At 40.2% G+C, this 22,144-nt stretch overlaps 1 protein-coding gene and 1 pseudogene across 2 annotated transcripts in view; both read left to right on the plus strand.

Annotated features, from left to right (window-relative positions):
- FAM13A (family with sequence similarity 13 member A) overlaps positions 1–22,144 on the plus strand; it is a 346,933-nt gene that overhangs the window by 251,497 nt on the left and 73,292 nt on the right. For both annotated transcript variants that reach the window (XM_032632953.1, XM_032632954.1), the window contains one exon: positions 11,884–11,925. In XM_032632953.1, the coding sequence (XP_032488844.1) occupies positions 11,884–11,925 (42 nt within the window). The remainder of the gene's footprint in view (positions 1–11,883; positions 11,926–22,144) is intronic.
- Positions 12,406–21,111, plus strand: LOC116754501 (annotated as a pseudogene).

Genomic DNA, 22,144 nt, shown 5'->3' on the forward strand with positions numbered 1-22,144 from the left:
CGCATGTTGCTTTCCTTCTGATTTTGTTACTCTTACACTTGCATTATCTTTCAGTTCCTTGAAGCGAGAGTGCTTTACACTTAAGGTGACGCTCTGCCGTTGCATTGTATTGGATGAGTAGTAGGAAGCGACCTAAAGCATGATTTGTGGGAAGGGCCACTGCAAATACCATAGAATCAAATTCCTTGAAACTCTCAAAACTTTTTACCCTGTTTTTCTTGTAATACTTATATATTTATGTGATGATAGAATGAACTGGCAAAAAATAGTTTGTACTATATGAAACCTTTTAAAAGCACGATTTATTCTTCCCTTAACAAGAACCAGAAATAACTTTTTCAGTAATAGCTTTATCGATATAATTTACGTACCGTGCACTTCACCTACTTAAAGTATACAATTCAATGGTTATTAGTATATTCACAAGGTTTTGCAACCGTCACTGACAGTCAATTTTAGAATATTTCTGTCACCCAAAAAGAAGCCCTGTGCTCTTTAGCTCTCAATCCCTACTGTGGGCTGAATGTTTGTGCCCCTCAAAATTCATATGCTGAAGCTTTAATCCCCAGTGTCATGGTATTTGGAGGTGGGACCTTTGGGAGGTAAGTAGATTTGGATGAGGCCGTAGAGGTGGAGCTCCCAAGATAGGATTGGTGCCCTTACAAGGAGATGAAAGGATCAGAGCACAATCTCCCCGCCCACCCCCATCCATGGAGGTATAGCAAGAAGGTGGAAATCTGCAAGCCAGGGAGAGCTCTCACCAGAACCTGCCACGCTGGCACCCTGATCTCAGACTTCCAATCTTTGGAACCGTGAGAAGTAAATGTTTCTGTTGTTGAAGCCACCCAACCTGTGGTATCTTGATATAGCAGCCCAAACGACCTGTGGTATCTTGTTATAGCAGCCCAGACTGACCAAAGCCACCCTCAAGCCCCCTCTCCCAGCTCTAGGCAACCACGAATCTACTTTCTGTCTCTATAGACTCGCCTTTTCTAGATACTACATTATAACAGATCATCAAGAAGCCAGATGTGGAAACGGATTTTATTTCTTGCATAAAAAAGATATATTGATGGGAAATAGTGGGGACGCGTGTAGTAAAAAGAAATAGTAGGAAGCCCTAGAAGTTGATTTTTTAAAGTAAGTGACCCCAGTAAAAGAAATAAAAATACTGGGTGAGGGGAGAGGGAAGGGACACAGGATACATTCTATGAAAACCGTTTAAGGTTTGGGGTCAGGAAAACATGGCATCTTCTCATCAAATATTAAGAATAAAAATCAGAACACTTGAACTTCCTAGAAATAAAAATGAAGAACTGAACTGCTTTTCTCAGATCACACTGAATGGAACCAAAACACTAGAAAAAGTTAAGTAGGGTTCAGGAAAACCTTAAGATGATACCTCAGTAGTTTTGCTGTCAGCACAATGACGATGGGAAGGAATGTAACTTCGCTGTCTAGGTTAAAATAGCCCCTGAAACTAAAATTAGGAACCAAAAGCCAGCCAGAGGAGACCATTGATAAACTCTACTGTGTTTTTGTAAGGGACTCTCCTTCATTTTCAACTCCTCGACTCGGTGAAAACTCAAGTGCCTGCCTCTGCGTGCGTGCGTGCGTGCATGTGTGTGTGCGTGTGTGTCTGTCTCTGTGTCTTTCTCAGTTCCTCTAGTGCCGCCGCCTGGCACAGCCCTGCAGTGCTTCCTCACGCCTTCACACATCCTCGGCCTTTGTTGGAGAACTTTTCTCCTGTCCACTATCTTTTTCCAGTGTGACCCGCACAATTCACTCCCAGTGTCACTTACGTCCCCTAAGCTCCCCTAACTTGCGGGTCTGCACCGAGCTTCTGACTTCAAGGTCTGGAGCTCTGGCTTCTACAGACCCGAGATTCGGGATGTGAATCTCAGCCCCACCTGGCTCTGTGACCTTCCACCAGTTGCTTAACCTTTCTAAAACTTACTTTTCTTCTTTGAAAAAGCTGGTGAGTAATACCTTCCTCCAAAGATGTCACTGAGGATTGAGTGAGATAATGTACATGAAGCTCTCAGCCCAAAGCCTGGCTTATTAGGGAGAGCTCTCAGTACGTGGTAGCTCTGGATCCCTTTTCTTATGATAATGGTCAGATGTCAAGTTTCTGTTTCTCGGCTGGCCTATAAATTCTGGGAAGGTGGAGCCCATATCTTAATAGCCTGTGTATCTCCAGCCCCTCTCATAGGCTCTGATAAGCAGTAGACACTCAAAAAAGGGCTGAATGAGCACTGGCCGTGGTTTTGGAAGCTCACAGAGCTCAAGCCTGGGTGGACGTCAACCTTTGTACACTCGCCGGTCACTCGTCCTCCTGCAAACCAGTGTAAAATCACGGCAGTGTAGATACACGTCCTTGACTCCTCTTTCTGTGCAGAGCCCTCCTGTGGCAGGGGGAGGGTTCACTGGCTGGAAGGTGACAGGCGAATTCGCATTGCTTTCTGCACAGTTCTGCCTGCCTCAAGAAATCCGCATTCAGAGTTAACGACTAGGGAAATTATATACCTGCCATTAAGAATGTTATAATAAAGGGAATCATTGAAAGAATTTAGTAAAAACACAATTTCCTGTTTCCTTCTTCCCTTCTGCACGTATCCCCCTGTTCTTTTGCTTCTGTTTCAGTATCTAAAGATTAGAAAGCATTTTAACTGACTTGCTAATGTTCCAAAAGTATTCTCTTACCCACTAATATCAACCCCCTCAAAAAGAAAGTTACTGTGTTTTTACATTCTAAACTACTGCCTCCCTAAGGAGGTATTGCTCTGTCTATAATAATGATACGCGTCAGTCTGCTGAACAAGAATCTCAAAAACAAATCAGAGCTTCCAGCTGCATTGAAAATAGTTTCATGACTAAACCAAAAATTTCTTTAAGCTCCACCCAAACCTTTGGGTTTGCAATGAAGAAAAAAAAAAATTTCTTTTCCTGCTCTCAAGCCAGAACAAACAGATAGAGTGTGTGGCAAGGCCGTATTCAAACATTGCCTTGCCTGAACAAATCCTTTTCTGGGCTCACTGTACCCTGCAGAAAGTACAGGGTTTATATTACTGACACAGTGGCAGAGCTCCCCCTCCGTGCAGTGGGAGAAAATTAATTTTCTTTTCTAAATAAGGGTGGGAGAAAACCCATGGCACAGTTGCACTTCCATTAAGTTTGGAATCGCAGGGAAGAAGATAAACTAATCAACATACAACTCTCTGAGAATGCTTCCGGCTGGCAAAATTAATTTTACAAATTATATGTTTTTAAAATATGTAATCACACGGTAGTGTCAGCACTCAGAATGGTCTTGATGACACAGCCACTGACTGAGCACCCGGAATGTACCTTGCTAGGTGCTGGTGGGACAAACGTAAAGACAAATCCAGGAGGTGAGGCAGGCATCCGAACTTCGGCGTCGTTTGCTAAGCACTGGCTCATGGCTGTGAACAGCGTCCCGGAGCCTGGAGGGAGAAGCCACTCCCCTCTCCAGGGTGATGGAGATGGCATCCCAGATTAGATGACATTTGAGCTGAGAGATGAAGTATTTACCAGGCAGAGAGAGGTGGTGGAAGCATTTAAGATAGAGGGAACAGCACGTACAGACAGAGTTATGAAAGTGCAGTGAGAGGTCGACAGAGGCTCACTGCCCTGAGATTGGGAGGACTCTTGTGCCAGGTTCAGACATCTGGATTTTACCCCAAAGACAAAGGGGAAGCAGGGAGGCTTTTAGGTTAGGGGGATAAATCTGGTGGGGGTATTAAGGGTAAACTGCTCTGGATGGCAGGGAAAAAGAGTACTGCCCCTCTGAAAGACTACGGCAGTGGAAATGGAAAGGAAAGATCAGATTCAGAAGACTTGTCTCTTTCTGAGATGAAATCAACACAGTCTGGTGATTGACCACGTGGGGAGGTAAGGGATAAACTTTTTTTTTTTTTTAAGGAGAGCAGTTGGCCTGTTAATACAACTCAAATATTGTAACAGGCATGAGGATTCTGTCCTGTGACTTCTAAACACATCTCCAGCCAGGTTCCCCTGTAAAGTGGAATGTAAGGCTCTTGGCTGTGTCAGCCAGTCCACAGGTAGTAATAGTTTCCTGTTGACCTTCTCACTGTAGGGAAAGATACAAAAGAGGTAGAAGGTGAAGCAATCCCACCCCTCCCTGCTTAAAACTTAACTCCCCTTCCCTGACAAGCGCACACCCTCACCACCCCCTCCAACTCCCTAGAGATTGAAAGGTGGTCATCAGAAGGGCATCCACGCTTAGAACTAGCTGGGGAGGGGGATTGAATTAGAATGAGATGCTCCCTAGTTCCCTCCAAGAATAATAGTTCTTTGACTTGAAAAGACCAAAATATAGGTGATAAAGAATGCTGTGGTCACAAAGTAAGGAGAAATCGAAAAAAAAAAAAAAAAAAAACCGGGGGTCCCTGAGTGTCCTTGACACCATCCTGTGGTATAAGCAGGAAAAGAATATTTAAAAGAGACTTGGATAGAGACACAGATTTACAGAACAAAAGTATGGACACCAAGGGGGGAAAGCGGGGACGGGGCTGGTGGTGGGATGAATTGGGAGATTGGGATTGACATGTATACACTGATGTGTATAAAATGGATGACTAGTAAGAACCTGCTGTATAAAAAATAAATAAAATTCAAAAATATGTAAATAAATTGAAATGAAATTCAAAAAAAAAAAAAAGAGAGAGAGAGAGACCTGGAAATCCTCTGTCAGCTCCACCACGGTCATCTAGAACAACATTCTCACGTCCATTGCTGGGCATATCTGGACCCGCTTCCTCTCTGATTTTCTGTGCCATCCAGGCTCAACCAAAATCTGTACTCCTTTGGCCCAGAGCTGATTCTGGCAGTGGGGCAGAGAAGAAAAGTGTTTGTTCTCTGTCCTATGAGAACATAGATCTTAATTCAGCAACAGTCACTGAGTATTAATTACACATCAAGCCAGGGAGATGTGTTTTTCGCAAAGTGTTTTTCACCTGTGGATCATGACCTGTTGGTGGTCATAAAACCAGTTGAGCAGGTTGTGACCAGTGTTTTATATAAAGCGAAGTATAACAAAATAGAAAACATCCAAAGTAAGAATAATTTTATGAAATGTGTCCCTTTTATGTGTCTGTGTACTATCATGATGTAGAATGTGTTTCTAACTGGATCGTGGCCAAAGTTTTTCAAAACACTGACTCTGGACTGCTTACTGACGATAGTTTATTTGAACGAGAGGTTAGTACGGGCCTGGAAATCGAATCCTCATGTCAGTGTGGGAAATCCATTCTAGTTTTAGCATCGCTACAAATGAATTTCCAGAGCACAACCTTTACATGAGATGGAGACACTTTCTGCAGGTTCTTAATTCCGGATTTGGGGAAAAAAACCATTTTTTTAGTAGATATATTAGTTTCCCAGCACAGCCGTGACGAAGTACCACAAACAGGGTAGCCCAGAAAACCAGCAATTTCTTGTCTCACAGTCTGGAGTCCAGAAGTCCCAGATTTACATGTTGGCTAGGGCTGTGCTCCCTCTAAAGACCCTGCCTCTCTCCTCGCTTCCTGGAGATCTCGGCTTGTGGCAACACAATTCCAGTCTTCACAACGTATGCTCCCTGTGTGCAAATATCCTGTGGATGAGGGCGCTGGTCATATTGAATTAGGGCCCGCTACAGTAACTTCACTTTAACTCGGTCACCTCTCTAAAGACTGTATTTGCAAGTAAGATCACGTCCTGAGTTTCTGGGGGTTAGGGCTTCAAAGTGTCTTTTTGCAGGGACACAATTCATCCCCTAACAATATATTTCAAGTTTCTGCTAAGCACTGAAGAAGGTGGTAGAAATATCTTCCTGTCTTATTGGAGGGAAAGCTGTAACTGTTTGGAAGTCTTCTGATTGGTTTTGCTTCCGAAGTGTAATACCTCTTGGTGTTCGCCAAACTTTCCAGTCCTGTGAACATTAACATTTCAGCTCTTTGCATTACCCTTTGGTCAGGAAAACATATTTGCTCTTGAACTTCAATGGTTTGTTTTTATTTCTACTGGCAGCTAGGTGTTGCATTCTTAGTTACAACATACAAGTAATAAAACTGGAAACAAAGTTGCTTGGGTTTATAGTAAAGAAGTATACATCCATCGACAAAAATGCCCCCTGAAATTACAGGGGCAAACACTTAGCTATGAACTGATCTGTTTTCCAAAACTGACTTGTTTTCCAAAAGGAACAGGGAGATTGTTTTCTACCGTGTTCCTCCTGAATGGAGCTGAACCAAAAATCTGAGCAGCGGAACGCCAGCTGCTACATCACACCCCAAATGGAGCGGTGTAAATGCTATAAATGGAGGGTTATGAATGTTAATGCCTGAGACTGGGGATAAATCAAAAGGCTCCAGCATGGCACTTTATATTTTGCAGAGGAAGGAAGGAAAGAAAATGTGCTAATTCCACTCACCTCATCGTCCTCCAAGAAAATTAATCTATGAAAATTCTTCCACTTAGTACACTCTTGTTGCAATATGAGGGAAAAACCTGAATTCCAGAGAAAACGTTTACTTAATACTTTAAATTTTGTCCTTTCACTTGGCCCTCCCTTTCTCTCTCCCCTTGGCTGTTTGTGGTTTTTTGTTTGTTTGTTTGTTTGTTTGTATTTAAGCCCCAGTAGATGTTTTTTCGAGTTTCTTCAATGAATGGAACCTACTCCTTAGCCTTTACCTATTTTGCTGTACTTTTCAGTACCCAAGGAACACTTACAAACTATCTCTCGTAGCTCAGATCACTTGAAAATGTAAAGTATGTAGCCCAGTATGCAGATTATGTTAATTTGGGGGTAGCCAGCCACATTAACCAATTAGAAAGTTGGACTAATTGGAACATTTATCAGGACAGTTCAGAAGGGAGTTGAATGGAATGGTGGTTTGGTCCAGTAACTGAGTGTCCGTTCTGAATACCTCAGGCTGGGAATTCTCCCAAGAGTATTTGGTTTTTCTTAGACACGGAAAACGCCGTGCTTTTCACAATTTCGGTTAGCTTGCTGTGTAATTAAATTGATAGGGATTGCATTCTGTGGCTTCAGTTTAGACCTGAGTGCAGCTCAGGAAGAGATTGTAAGTCTAGGTGTCATCCGTTCATGTGCCTTTATGTTCAACCAATGTTGAACCGCATAAAAAGATAAGTTAGTATAGCACAGGGAACAGTACTCAGTATTCTGTAATAACCTATATGGGAGAAGAATCTGAAAAAGAATGAATATATGTATATGTGTAACTGAATTACTTTGCCGTAGGCCTGAAGCTAACACAACATTGTAAATCAATTAAACGCCAATATAAAATAAAAATTAAATTTTAAAAAAAGGTAAGTTAGGCCCCCACTAAAACCCTCCAGTCTGTTATTGCCCTTCTCAGTTGTAGCTTCTTAGCTTTGGACTGTTACTTGGGTCTATTTGATAAATGTCCTTCCCACAGGTAGCTGTTTTGAGAGACTATAACAGCCCATGTCTGAGGACATTAGGCACCCAGTGGCCTGACATACATGAGGTGATTGCCCAAATCTCTCAGTGTATTTAAATTTAAAAAAAAAAAAAAAAAAAGGCAAACTAATTAGCTGCTTAAACTTGGCTATTATTCTGAGTCAGCAAACAGGAAAGAATTAGAACATTGGGTTTATACTAGTAACCAAGGAGGAAACTGAATGAATTCCAGGTTGTTACGGTTTGTCATTGGCTTCATTTCATGACACGCACTCCCCTCTTCATTCACAGTACGTGTGCTTATTTTTAAAAATTGAAAGTAAATCTGAATTAATTCCCAATTTAAAATTTAGGGAAAAAATTACAACTCAGTTAATATCGTTGGACATGTCTGAGATTGATGTAAAGCTAGGAACAGGCATAAATATCTCTATAAATAGGTGTTTGGGGACATATAATAATAGTCCAATATTCATTTTGCACAGAGGTAGAAATGGTGATATTTTCAAATGTTTTGCATTCCAGTGTGTAAATTTTATGGAAAAGTTTCTTTTCTCTGTTCTATTTGGAAGAATTGTCCTTGGCCATTTTTCCTTCAAATTGCCTGTGAAGTCAATGCATAAAATTGATTTTTAGAATTAATTGACTTAATCAATTTGAAATCAATGCTTTAGTTGTTTCATAATTTATACTGTCGTCAAGATTACATTACTAAACCCCGGGCAAGGGTACTTTTATGAAAGGGAAAAAAGAAATAGGCTAATTAAGTGTCAAAATTAATTATTTATCCTCGTTTTCTTTTCAAATTATGTTGTTCTTCTTGGGTACTGTGCATGGATTGCTGCCCTGTTGACTGCTACTGAATAAGCAGATCTGCTGAGTCTGTTTCATTTCACTTAAATAACAGCGCTTACATTTTCTTTTTTGGAACACTTATAACTGCTCAATTCAGGGACATATCCAAATTAAGAATTTCTGATTTTTGTCTTTCATTGACACATTTACCTTAAACAAATGCAGCCAGAAAAATATTTGCTCATGATTAAAAACTTGTGTTTCTATCGAGACATTCTTGACATAGTGCCAATACATGTTAATAAATTAATCACCTTGTACACACTATCAGGCATAACGCATTGTGAATGGACTTTGACTGAGGTCGGTGTAGAGTTGCTATAATCAGAAGCGTGACACGGAGCTTATAAATTATAAAGTCCACAAGATCTTGTGCCAGAATGAGGACATTCACTCCAGAATATTTTGATAAGTTAAAATTGAAGGCAAGGTAGTAAACAACAAAAGTGTGTTTGTTGTCTGCACAGCACTGGCTGTGTGACCTGGTTAAGTTGTGTGCCCTCTCTGAGCCTGCTGCTCTCAAGGGAGGGGCAAGTACCAGAGAGGGTTTTTATGAGGATTTACGTGAGATAATTAATGTCAAGCACCTGAGGGTACCTGGCTGATGAATAAGTGTCTGAGGGAGAGAAGGTGTAAAGAGAGAAAAGATTGATTTTGATTGCCTCTGTTGGCTACAAGGAAATTTTCAGGCACACGCAAAAGGTGTTAGCCAACGCACATGAACAGCTGTGTTCAGAACTCTGTACCCTTAAATCATCTCCCAAATGATTTTCTGAATTCTAAGAAAACCAACCATATTGCTAATTGAATGTTCACTAAAGTACCCTTGTTAATTTTCATTATAATTGGTTACACGTTAGAGTTAAGGATCTGTTCTGGGCAAAAAAGTATTTAGTGCAGTGCTCATTTTATAACACTTGTGTGGCCCAAATCTTGGCTCCCCGTACACCGATGCCGAAATGAGATACAGAGACAGTTTTGGAGGAGAAAGCAAGGGTGGGTTTATTCTTTGCCAGGCAAAGAGGGGAACACAGCAGGCTAGCACCTCAAGGACTGTGCCCCCTCCCTGGGGCATAGGGAGAGGTCAGGGCTGGTGGTCAGGGGTGTGCAATAAGGATGGAGGCAGTAACAGTCCTGCATTCTTCTCTCTTCTGCAGAGTTTCGAGAGGGTGGGGTTGCTGACAGGATTAGGGTGTGTGCAGGGTCTCAGGTGGCCCGTCTGCTAATCTTGATGAGTTTCTCTGGTCCCTTTAATCTTGCCTCATGTGGTTTCTCGGCAGCTCCTCCCTTGATTTGCAACTGTTCCAATCTGCCCTTTGGAACTCAGGGAAGGTCATGGAGGCTGGAGTCTTGCCTACAAGAAATGGGGAACAGAAAGGCCTCTGTGCCTGGGAGCCCCATAGGCCCCGCTCGGTTTCACATGGAGGCAATGTTCCCATAATAGTAAAATCATTATAGGTTTTTTGTTGCAGCCTTTTTGCACAGTGTCGGTCACACTTAGTACTCGTTGACACTGAACCCTTGATTAGGAAACAAACCCAATTCTAACATGTTTATAATTTGTTCAGTGTTTTCAAGGACTGTGTTGAAGTCAAATGTGTAAGCCCCTTGTATCAGTCTGGCTTAAAGCAGTCACTACTGTAATAGCGCTGCTCTAGGTGGTTTCTTCCCAGGACACCTGGACAGTTCCCAGGTGTTAGTGCCTGTAACTTGTGAAGCTTTGCCTTCAGCCCATTAACGTTATAGAGTCAAGAATAAAGCTGATCCATCACTTACCTTTCACTTGGGAAGAATTAGCACAATCAGTTACAAACAAAATCTTTCGCAAGATAAACACTAGAATAGTGAAGCGATATTGACATTGGAAACCAAAATCATCAGAGAGTGACAAATAGCATGCCATATTTTTTTTTTTTTTTTTTTTTTTTTTGTCCGGTACACGGGCCTCTCACTGTTGTGGCCTCTCCCGTTGCGGAGCACAGGCTCCGGATGCGCAGGCTCAGCAGCCATGGCTCACGGGCCCAGCCGCTCCGCGGCATGTGGGATCTTCCCGGACCGGGGCACGAACCCGTGTTCCCTGCATCGGCAGGCGGACTCTCAACCACTGCGCCACCAGGGAAGCCCCAGTATGCCATATTTTATGTGCCGTCTTGCAACTAAAATGTTAAGACCTTTTCAACTTCCAGGACAGGGTTGCGTGTGTGTGTGTGTGTGTGTGTGTGTGTGTGTGTGTTTTACACTATAACTTGTAATAAGATTTTTGGTGATTGCCAGGATAATATTACCAACTGAAGCAAATTTTTCTCTTTTCATCAATGTTGCTTGTGGTATACCACAGGGGTACAAGAAGAAAATATTAGCACTTCTTAATTTTATCTGATACTTCACATTTCTACTTTTATCTGTTTAATGATGCACATAATTAACATAAATAGATACTCAGTCATATATTAAGGGGAGTAGCTGCTTAAAAGCAAATTTTTATATGAGTGTGTAATCAAAAATGTTCAAAGACCACTCCAGTAGGCACTGAAGGGGAGAGACTCCTTCATTGATTCGAGGTCATTTATCAGAAGAAAAAAACATGTAGAAGAAAGGAAAAATATTTTACTATAGTATATATTTTTAATTAAATATTTTTATATTAAGCTTCATATTGCTTCAGTGTCGTTTGAGGAACTTACACTATTTTTTTTTGGCTGCGTTGCGTCTTCACTGCTGTACACGAGCCTTCTCTAGTCGAGGCAAGCGGGGGCTACTCTTCATTTTGGTGTGCGGGCTTCTCATTGCGGTGATTTCTCGTGTTGTGGAGCACAGGCTTCAGTAGTTGCAGCATGTGGGCTCAGTAGCTGTGGCTCAGGGGCTCTAAAGCACAGGCTCAGTAGTTGTGGCGCACAGGCTTCATTGCTCCGCGGCACGTGGGATCTTCCTGGACCGGGTATGGAACCCGTGTCCCCTGCGTTGGCAGGCGGATTCTTAAGCGCTGCGCCACCAGGGAAGTCCCTTAAACTATTTTTTATAGTTTCATTTGTGTCCTTTCATGTTATTCACCCTCATTAATACTGTGCGTAACTATAGACAACGAAGAGCATGAGTGTTGTTTACTGATGCCCTAGCATTTCATTGCTAGGGTAGTATACACTTAACAGGAGTATTTTGTTGGCTGTCTTACTTTCATCTCATGTTAATGAGTTGTAATTAGCTTTATTGAGATAATTGAGTATGTAATCATTTTAAGGGTTTATGTGTAATATATGAATACTTGGATTGGGCTTGTAGAATAAGGTAGTAAAAAACTTCCTCTTCAAAGGGTGATGTGAATTACTTTTGCCTTAGGCTAATCTTGAAAGAAACCTCTCTTGCTGGTCTCCCTTGAAGAAGTAATTGACCTTGGCTAGGTCCAAGGTAGAGTATATTTTACTAACCTTACTCCATAGTGAGATTAGCTCTAATGTGTCAAAAGAAAAATTGTGATAGGTGGAACAGAGTTTTAGTAAAATTGAGATGTTATGATATTAACAGGAATTATATTAATTCAAGTTTTCTTTTCCTTTCAGTTCGCAGGAAGATGAAAGACCTATGTCACCTTTCTATTTGAGGTACTTATTTGATTTTTATTGGTCTGTTACAGAGAATTGGGGAGGGTTAGGCTTCTTTGGGTTTATTTGCCCAGGTTAATTCTTTTCGATAGAATATTCTGTGCTGTGGCCAGGCTAAGCTTATTGGAATCCCTCACCATAATGTTCATGCTATATTTTTCTTCTCTTTTGTTTAAGAAATCTTAGAACAAATTTTAACATAGTTGAAAAGACTAAAATAAGATATTTGGTTTTAAATTCAAAGATGTCAAGCTATCCATTTGAATTTCAAAATCTGCCTAATGATTAGGCTGTACCCTAAATTTTAAAATCGCTGTTCTACACATACATGCTGGTGGGGCGGGTTCTGAGCCGAAGGCTCACTTGCTGAAGGAGTCTTGGGTTACGTTAGGTCATTTTCTAGATAGTAGTGAAGTGTGAAACTAATGTTCGGCAAGTTCTTAGAGTTCAGGATTATTTTCTAAAGTTTATAAAGCCAGAATGACAACTCTTAAAACAGGTAAGTTTACATCAGAGTAGATGTTAGATGAGATCACTTCCCTCCAGACTAAGAAGTTGTTGTATTGATGTGATTTTTCAGTGAACCATCCCACTTAGGTATCAGTAATAACCTGGAACCAGGCTTTTCTTACTTGCTGCATTTCTTTCCTCACTACCTACCCACTTCAGAGGCTTAGAAACTATATTTGAAAGTAATATGACCATATAAATTCAAGTTTAAATTGCTGAAGTTTTTTTTTGTGTTTTTCTTTTAACCTTTCCTCAATTTTGAATTCTACTTTTTAAAAAGCAGTGTCCCGTGTAGAGAAAAGGGAACCCTCTTGCACTGTTGTTGGTGGGAATGTAAATTGATACAGCCACTATGAGAACAGTATGGAGGTTCCTTAAAAAACTAAAAATAGAACTACCATACCACCCAGCAATCCCACTACTGGGCATATACCCTGAGAAAACTCTAATTCAAAAAGAGTCATGTACCACAATGTTCATCGCAGCTCTATTTACAATAGCCAGGACATGGAAGCAGCCTAAGTGTCCATGGACAGATGAATGGATAAAGAAGATGTGGCACATATATGCAATGGAATATTACTCAGCCATAAAAAGAAACAAAATTGAGTTATTTGTAGTGAGGTGGATGGACCTAGAGTCTGTCATACAGAGTGAAGTAAGTCAGAAAGAGAAAAACAAATACTGTATGCTAACACATATATATGGAATCTAAAAAAAAAAAAAAGGTCATGAAGAACCTAGGGGCAGGATGGGAATAAAGACACAGACCTACTAGAGAATGGACTTGAGGACACAGGGAGGGGGAAGGGTAAGCTGGGACAAAGTTAGAGAGTGGCATGGACATATATACACTACCAAATGTAAAATAGACAGCTAGTGGGAAGCAGCCGCATAGCACAGGGAGATCAGCTCGGTGCTTTGTGACCACCTAGAGGGGTGGGATAGGGAGGGTGGGAGGGAGGGAGATGCAAGAGGGAGGAGATATGGGGACATATGTATATGTATAGCTGATTCACTTTGTTATACAGCAGAAACTAACACACCATTGTAAAGCAATTATACTCCAATAATGTTGTTAAAAAAAAAAAAAAAAGCAGTGTCAGGGTATCACATAAATACTTTGTTTGTTTCTGAGGCTGATTTGTTGCAATAGTCTCAGTGTTAGATTTAGACTTTAATTCAACCACCACAGTTCCGAAATGTGTCATAGGGAGTCAGGCTTGGCCAACTAACTGGTTTGCAGTAGTGCTCTGCCCTTTAGCTACTTGAAGCTTGTTGCGTAATCACTTCGTGGCAAGGCAGGGAACATCTGAGGTTTCAGTTTGAGACAACATGGTGGTCCATTTGATTCGTCCTGGTTTCCTGCCAACCAATACAATTACATGATAATTTAAAAATTATGTAAGAATTAGGTTGGTACAAGTTAATTTAGCTTTTTTTCTTACCCACTTGACATGAAATAGGGAGAATCTATTGATAAAACCTGAACTGTTTTTTTTTTAATTATTTGCATGGCTGGTTTGAGATTGACTTTTCTTGAGTTAATCTAGTGTACAGAATTCAAGTAAAAAAGGAAAACACGATTGTTAATTATGACTAAGTTCTAGATTTGGGGACTAGAATCAGAAACATGTCCACTGATAATTTAATGTATAAATCAGTGGGGTTTTTTTTTTTTTTTTGCACTACCTCTAGTAGGAGCAAATGAGAGCTTAAACATTTTAAGTAAATTATTGTAATGTCCTTGTCTTCTATTCCTTTCCCTCCAACTTTATTACAATTCCTTTGCTGCAGTGTTAGAAAAGGGGAGTCATTACATGACTAATGAATTTCATAATGATTTATTGACATGATGAAAAACTAAATTGGCTCTTTTAAATCCAAAATAATTTTTTCTGTGCCTTTGAAAAGTAAAAAATGATTGGTAGTGACAAAATGGTATCTTCCCTGGCTAAGGATATTGAATACTAAATATTATGTATCGACAGTGTTAATTGGTCAGGTTTTTCAGGGGAGGAAAGGCCCAATCAAGAGATGAGACCCGGGCTTCCCTGGTGGCGCAGTGGTTGAGAGTCCGCCTGCCGATGCAGGGGACACGGGTTTGTGCCCCGGTCCTGGAAGATCCCACATGCCGCGGAGCGGCTGGGCCTGTGAGCCATGGCCGCTGGGCCTGTGTGTCCGGAGCCTGTGCTCCACGGCGGGAGAGGCCACAACAGTGAGAGGCCCGCGTACCGCAAAAAAAAAAAAAAAAAAAAAGAGATGAGACCCATCTGAGGTGGGTATTCACCAGAAGTAGATTCAGCCACAGGCAGCCAGGCGGAGGAGATGGGGTATTGAACGGAGGGGTATTCCGTTTTGCAGTTTATTCTGAGATGTCCGACATAAGGTAGAATGGCAGATCTCAGTGGCTGCAAGTTTGGGAGTTGGCAGTCTTCATGTAGACCAAATCAAAACAGAGAGAGGATGAGGGCAAAGCAGGCCTCCCATTTCAGAGGAAGGAGAATAGCTGCTCTATAAAGGAACTCAGATACAGTAGATCAGACAGGCATCGAGCAATTGGAGTGGAGACAAGGTGCATTATTTATAACAGCAAGAGAGGGTCTGTGTCTGGAGTAGAGATGCAGAGCATACCAAGAGGCTGCAGTGCACTAGTGGAGGTTCCAGGACCTTCCTGTGGCTGGGGGTAGGGAGGTCGGTTACAGGAACAGAGACCGAGAGGGGCCATTTCGGTCATTACCTTGCTCCACCGTTCACCCTGTAGAATTGCGGTTTCTGTGATTGCTATTCTGACATCTAGGGCTGAACCACGTGTTAGTCTACTGTACGTTTCCACTGCCTTCAGGCTTTTCTGTAGTAAGGTAGGCCTCTTATAAATAGACATGCACTCAGATGTTCTCATTCTAGATGAATAGTCTTCTGTGATAAGAACTGTCTTCTTTAATTCCAGTACTTCTCCAGCCTAACCTAATTCACCATAGAGCCATTTGTCCTTTTTTGCAAAGGAAAGAAATAGTAGCTACAAATCTACACCTGCCACCATCCCATGTGGCAAGTTTATTGCAGCTACAGTAGCTCAGACAGTAGGTGTCATTGTTCCCCAGATGCTCATTAGAGATTACCCGCCCTGTTGAAGTGATTAAGGGAATGAAAGGGAAGGACCGGTTACACCAAACCCTTAGTGAGATTGCCGCAAATAAACACGAACCTGCGTGCTGAGGGTGCAGAACATGATTGGCAAAGATGCCCACACCCTGGCCTCTTTCCTAGTCTAGACTGGAATCCCAGAAAAGGAGCCCCTACCTCAATTGCTCAGATTAGCGTGAAAGCAGCTTGCAGTAGGTTTTCTTCTGTGTCACATGCAGCCTGTTGTCTGAATTCTTTTGGTGGCATCCAGTCAGGTCTGGTTGGGATCTGTTGCTAGTTCTACTTCTATTTATCTAAGTCTTCGGTGTTGCCAAGCCCAGGTTTTGATTTCTGTGGTTATTTCCACTGGGAGTAGGGTTCTTTTTTTTTTTTTTTTTTGCGGTAAGCGGGCCTCTCACTGTTGTGGCCTCTCCCGTTGCGGAGCACAGTCTCCGGACGTGCAGGCTCAGCGGCCATGGCTCATGGGCCCAGCCGCTCTGCAGCGTGTGGGATCTTCCCGGACCGGGGCACGAACCCATGTCCCCTGCATCGGCAGGCGGACTCTCCACCACTGTGCCACCAGGGAAGCCCCCAGCCAGGTTTTTGATAATGGCTCTGCCTGAATTGATTGTTCCCCCTGACGAACCCCTAAACACAAAGAACTATTTGGGACCTCTAAAGAGAAATTACAAGCTAGGGGAAAGGATGACTTGCTCTGAGGACTCAGAGTAGAAACAATTTCAGAAAACTGTTTTTTGTATGATTCAGAGGAAAACTTGAGAAGTAATATGTGCTAATCTTCTCCAAAAATGCTCAAGGACATAACCGGCCTCTTTGAAATATGAGTAGGAACCTGTAAGGAGAGAATAAGTTGAGAATTAAAAGGCTAGAGACACACAAGAACAGCTGAAATGAGGGAAAGAGAAGCCTAGAAACGTATTTGCAGAGATTTTTTAAACTTTGGAAAGCAGTAAAGAGCAGAAAGTATTTAAAATAAATCAAGTACATGATGAGAGAGAAACTTGAGAAGCTCTCCCAAAATATAAAGGGTAAAGAAAAAGCTGTGAGAGAAATAATGTTAGATATGAAAGTCAGAGATCAGAAAGCCAACATGAAAATTATGATTCTAAGGAGAAAACCATACTAATAGAAATAGAAGTAGAAATCAGTGTTAATATATACCCAGCTAATTGAGAGGTGAATCCCCCAAAATATTTTTTTAATTAAGAAGTAGAAACCTGATTATAATTATTAGTGGAGGGCCAAAGAAAGTAATGAAATTCTAAATTTCTTATCTTGCATGGAAGGTAGGAGAGTAGAAGCAGGCATCAGGTGTTTCAGGGTTTCTTTTTGGTGGTTTGATTTTTGGGTTTTCGTTTCAGTTTTAATAGTCACAGATGTATGGGTTGTAGAGGCAACAACTAGTAGAATTGTGCATAGGACTCGTATATCCCAAATCACCTCAGAAGATAAGAGCAAAGACAGAAATCAAAGGAAAAGGAAGCTCCAAAATTATAAAACATAAAGCAAAAACATAAAACTAGAAAAAACGTATCAGCTATGACAATAAGTGTAAATGGATTAAATTCTTTGATAAAAGCTAAAAGTAATTTTTTTAAATGACTGCTTGAACTATGTTTTGCTCAAAAGAGCTATGCCTAAAACAAAATAGCACAGAAAGGTTAATAATATAGGATTTATCTCTGATAAACATGAACAGAAAGAAAGCAGAGATAGCAATATCAATACCAGAACAACTAGAGTTTAAAGCCAAATCCATTGAACAGGACAAATCTAGACTTTATTGGGTAAAATCCATACTAAAAATATAAAGGTTAAAATAATAAGTATGTATAAACTAGCATTGTATCAAATCATATAAATTTAAACCCTTAAGTTAACAAGGATAAACATGCAAACACATTTGAAGTATAGAACTTACATATACCACAATATGTCTGTAACAAAAAATTATGAATAGCGCTGAGAATTTAATAAAATTAATAAGATTTAAAATATAGGAGCATCACATACACTAAACTTTACAACCTACAAATATGGCTTAAGCATTCCTGCTACTTTCTAAAAGATTACTCAAGTATCTCTAAAAGTTCTTGAAGAGTAGAAATATTAAGTTGTGTCTTCTAACCACAGTGTAATTAATAACAAAAAATTTCCAATCAACCAATGAAAACTCTCCTAAAGGGAAGAAGAAATTCAAATAGGAAATAGAAACAGACTATTTGGAAGAAAAAGAGGAAAAGTACATATAAAAATGTGTGGAATGAGATCTAAACTCTTTTTAAGAGGTAACTTCACCTTCTTAAAAAGATTGAAAGTAAACAAGCCACACATTCAGAATAAGAAGTTATAAAAAGGAAGAAAAGCAACTTCTTGGAAACCCAAAAGGATTTAATAATAATAAAAGAAAACATAAAAATAACAGAACTCATGTTTGAATCCAGGAACTCATTCTTTGAGAGTAAAAATGAAAATGATGAAAACCTTTGGTAAACTTAAGGAAAAAAAAAAGGGACAATACTAATAATCAGAAGTGAAGTTTGCTGTGAGGGGTATAGTAGTTTTTAAAAATACTTCATGCAATTTTATGCTAATAAACATGAAAACCTAGATGAAATAAAAGGTTTTCTGGAAAGCATAAATTTTGAGAAGAAATTTCCATGTGAATGCAAAAAGTACTTTTAATAATCTGTTCTAATTCTAAGAAAAGAAATAGATGTGTAGCCAAAGATTTATGTGAATAGCAGCATTATTTGAGAATAAGGGTTATGTTTTTATTAAGGACATATCTGAAGCCAGATAACATGAGATGGAATCAGAGCTGTGTAAACTTGAGTGAGATACTAAACCTCTCGGAACCTCAAGTTACTCATCTATAAATGGGTATAGTATATGTAGTCACCTCTCTATTTCATTTCTCAATTTTGCTTTATAAAGACCTTAGTCTAAAAACTAAAATAAACCTCTGAATTTCTTCTTATGTAAAACATTCTAAATATATGAAACTGATAACTCCCATAATCAGGGCCCTAAAGAAGCTGTACAAAATGTATTTTGACATTTTGATGGGCTCAGTTTAATTTGTTAGAAAATATTTAATACAGTATCAAGATATAGGAATGAAGAATAATTCATTTCTTCAAATCAGTCCTAATACTTAAAGGAATAGTATGTGTGAGTTTCGATAAAAATATGCGGGGATAAATATTTTTTGTCAAAATCTAAACACCTATAAATGCTCCCTAAAATTTCTGCATGTGTTAATCATAACTGAAAGTTAAAGCAAAGTGAATAAATATTGAGGACTGAGTGTATTTGTTTTACGGCACTGTAGAGAATTGAACTAAAATCATGAAAATGTTTTCATTTACAAATTCATTATACAGTTACAAGGAAACAGTGGTACAGTCATCTTATAATGTTGACACTGTGTATCGACTTTTAGTATTTTAAGATGATACTAGAAATACCGTATTCTGTTAAATAGACAAATTAAGAGTTTATTCTGGTTTGATGATTAGTTACCGGATCCTCATCCTGAAGCTTAAACAAGCATCACATAATTGTCTTTTAAATTCTTACTCATTAAAAAACTTGAATGTAAATATTATCTTCTAGAGAAAAAGGATAATTCTGTTAGACCTAATGGTTCCTACCAAAACATCTTACGGGCAACATTTTATACACCACTGAAAAGAGAATATACTGAAGTAAGAGGACAGAAAAAAGAGAACACATCCTTCTTCAAGATGTCTGGTTTCAGTAGATTTGAAAGGCTTCTTTATGTCACATCAAGAGATCTAATAAGAGAATCACTCGTCAACAGGCATTCTGTGCATCTTGTCACGTGCACATTTTACGGACCAACATTGCTGAGCATAATCACTTTATGGAAATGTTTTGCTGATAGAAATAAAGACTAAATATATTTAACTGTATCATAGAATATATTTCAGAGTAGGCTTAGAATCTGTTTTGAATGACCGTACCAGGAGGGCATTCATTTGCATCATCACTTAAGTAGGCTTGGGTAATGAAATTGACCGTAATGCTGAGTCTGCTTATTCATTTTAGTTTTGAATACTTGCTTTATCAACATTAGGAAATGAATTCTTCCATATTCAGGTGTTTATACTGCATAAGTAAGAGATTTCCTTAGCAAATCAGTCAAGTGCTCTGAAAAAACATTCATTATTCTTAGCCCTCTGCAGGGGATAGAAAACAAGCTACGTGTAGATGAAGAAAATCATTATCTTTCACTTTAGCTTATTTGCTTACTGTCTTTTTGTTAGTGTCTTAACATTACCTCCGTAAGCTGATTATAGCAGCGGAAGCAGGCCCTATTTCTGACATTAAATATTCTTAGAAATCTTGTTATTGATGAATTGTTAAGCACATCCCACAGGAACTGTGGAGGTGATTGGATACCTGACCAAAGCTATTTTGGTATCTGATAAACCCTAACTATGACTGACACTGTCATAAAACTAAATATGCAGTTATAACCTTTTGTAATGAATTAAACTTTAAGGCAATAAACTTGAAACTGAGATAGTCATAAACTTTTAGAGCTAAAAGAAAATCACAGAGATCATGAACCAAGTCTTTCATTTTCTGTATGAAGAAACCAGCCCAAAGCAGCCAAGCTAACCAACAATCTGACTGTGATTGCAGCTAATTAACTGCAGAGCCAAGACCAGAACTTCACTTTTCTGATTCCCAACGCAAAATACTCTCTTTTCAGAATACTTTCTTTAGGCCCCTCGGAGCTGGGAATGCAACTCTTGGGAGCTTCGGAGTCTGCAGAGCCATAGGCGGCGGTGGCCTGGGAGGTCCGGGCGCTGTGACCAGGCTGCGGTCACTCGTCTCTTCCTCTCTCTGGCCACCTCCTGTCTCGAAAATAACTTTTTTACTATGAAGAAAGGAGAAAAATTGTAGCCGTCCGCCCCTCCCTCCCTCCCTCCCTCCCTCTCTCTCTCTCAGTCCTCTGACCTGTGAGCCGGGACCAACCCCGCGCATCCCTTCTACACCCGGGCCAACACCGTGATAAGCAAGATGGCCGCCAACGAGGCCTTCATCTCCAAGTTCCTCCGCATCAAGGGGCTCACGAGCGAGCGACAGCTGCAGTCCTTCCGCCAGAGCCTGCAGGAGTTGCTGGCAGAACATTAGAAACATCACTGGTTCCCAGAAAAGCCCTGCAAGGGATCGGGTTACCGTTGTGTTCCCATCAACCATAAAATGGATCCTCTCATTGGACAGGCAGCACAGCCGATTGGACTGAGCGGTCAGGAGCTGTGCAGGCTTCTCCCAAGTGAACTCACACTCTAGGTTGACCCTTACGAAGTGTCCTACAGAATTGGAGAGGATGGCTCCACCTGTGTGCTGTACGAAGCCTCACCAGCAGGAGGTAGCACCCACAACAGGACCAACGTGCAAACGGTAGACAGCAGAATCAGCTGTAAGGAGGAACTTCTCTTGGACGGAACAAGCCCTTCCCAACACTACAATATAATGACTGTATCAGGTTAAGATATAGTCTATGGATGGGTCATCTTATAATGCATGGATAATTTTGATACTTGCTTTGGGTGGGCGCCTCTTGGGGGATGGATTATGGATTTTAAACCATGTCACAGCTGTGAAGATCTGGCACAAAATAGAGTGCTAAAAAAATTTTTTAAGTGACAGTGCCATAGTTTGGACAGTACCTTTCAATGATTTAATAGCCTGTGAGTCCAAGTAAATGATCACCTTATTTGCAAGGGAGAGAAGTCCTAGGGTGGTTTCAGTTTCTCCCAGACACGATGCCTAAATTTTTACATCAGTCCCTTGAATGCAAATCTGTATTTCAAAGAACCTTTCTCTGCAGTAGAACTTGCACTATGGCACTTAAAGTTGTTATCCATTTTGGCAGCTCAACATTTTAAACGTGGTGGTACTGGAAATTTTATGACAAGACTTTTACCTAGCTCTTAAATATAAATGTACATAAGACAAACTAGTAAGTATGACCTGGGGAAATGGTCACACCTTGTATTGTGTTTTTGGCCTTGAAAGTAGCAAGTGACCAGAATCTGCAGTGGCAACAGCCTTTGAAAAAGACACTATCTCAAGTGTGGTGTTAGCACCAGCCTGCTCTCTGTACATGTGCTGGCTTGTAGTTTTCTGAGACTGAGTATACTTCTTATCTTTAGAAAGTGGAGGTCTGGCTTGTAACTTCTCTTGTACTTAATTGGGTAAAAGTCTTTTCCACAAACCACCATCTATTTTGTGAACCTTGTTAGTCATAGTTTGTTTGGTGAGTTACGGACTGGTGTGAACTTGTACAGTTCGTGTGTATTGACTGTGGCAGAGTTGTACAGATTTCTGTATTTTGGATGAGAGATTTTTCTTCTCTCTATAATAAATTGTTTCTTGGCATTTAAAAAAAAAAAGAATACTTCCTTTAGAAAAATTCTGTTTTAAAAGCATGGAAGTATGGACACACTAAGTAATACCAAAAATTCCAAAGGCCTATTACAAAAACACAAACATATAAATTTATCATAAATTTGACCTAAGA

Source organism: Phocoena sinus, chromosome 5, assembly GCF_008692025.1.
Source record: "Phocoena sinus isolate mPhoSin1 chromosome 5, mPhoSin1.pri, whole genome shotgun sequence".
NCBI classification, from domain to species: domain Eukaryota; kingdom Metazoa; phylum Chordata; class Mammalia; order Artiodactyla; family Phocoenidae; genus Phocoena; species Phocoena sinus.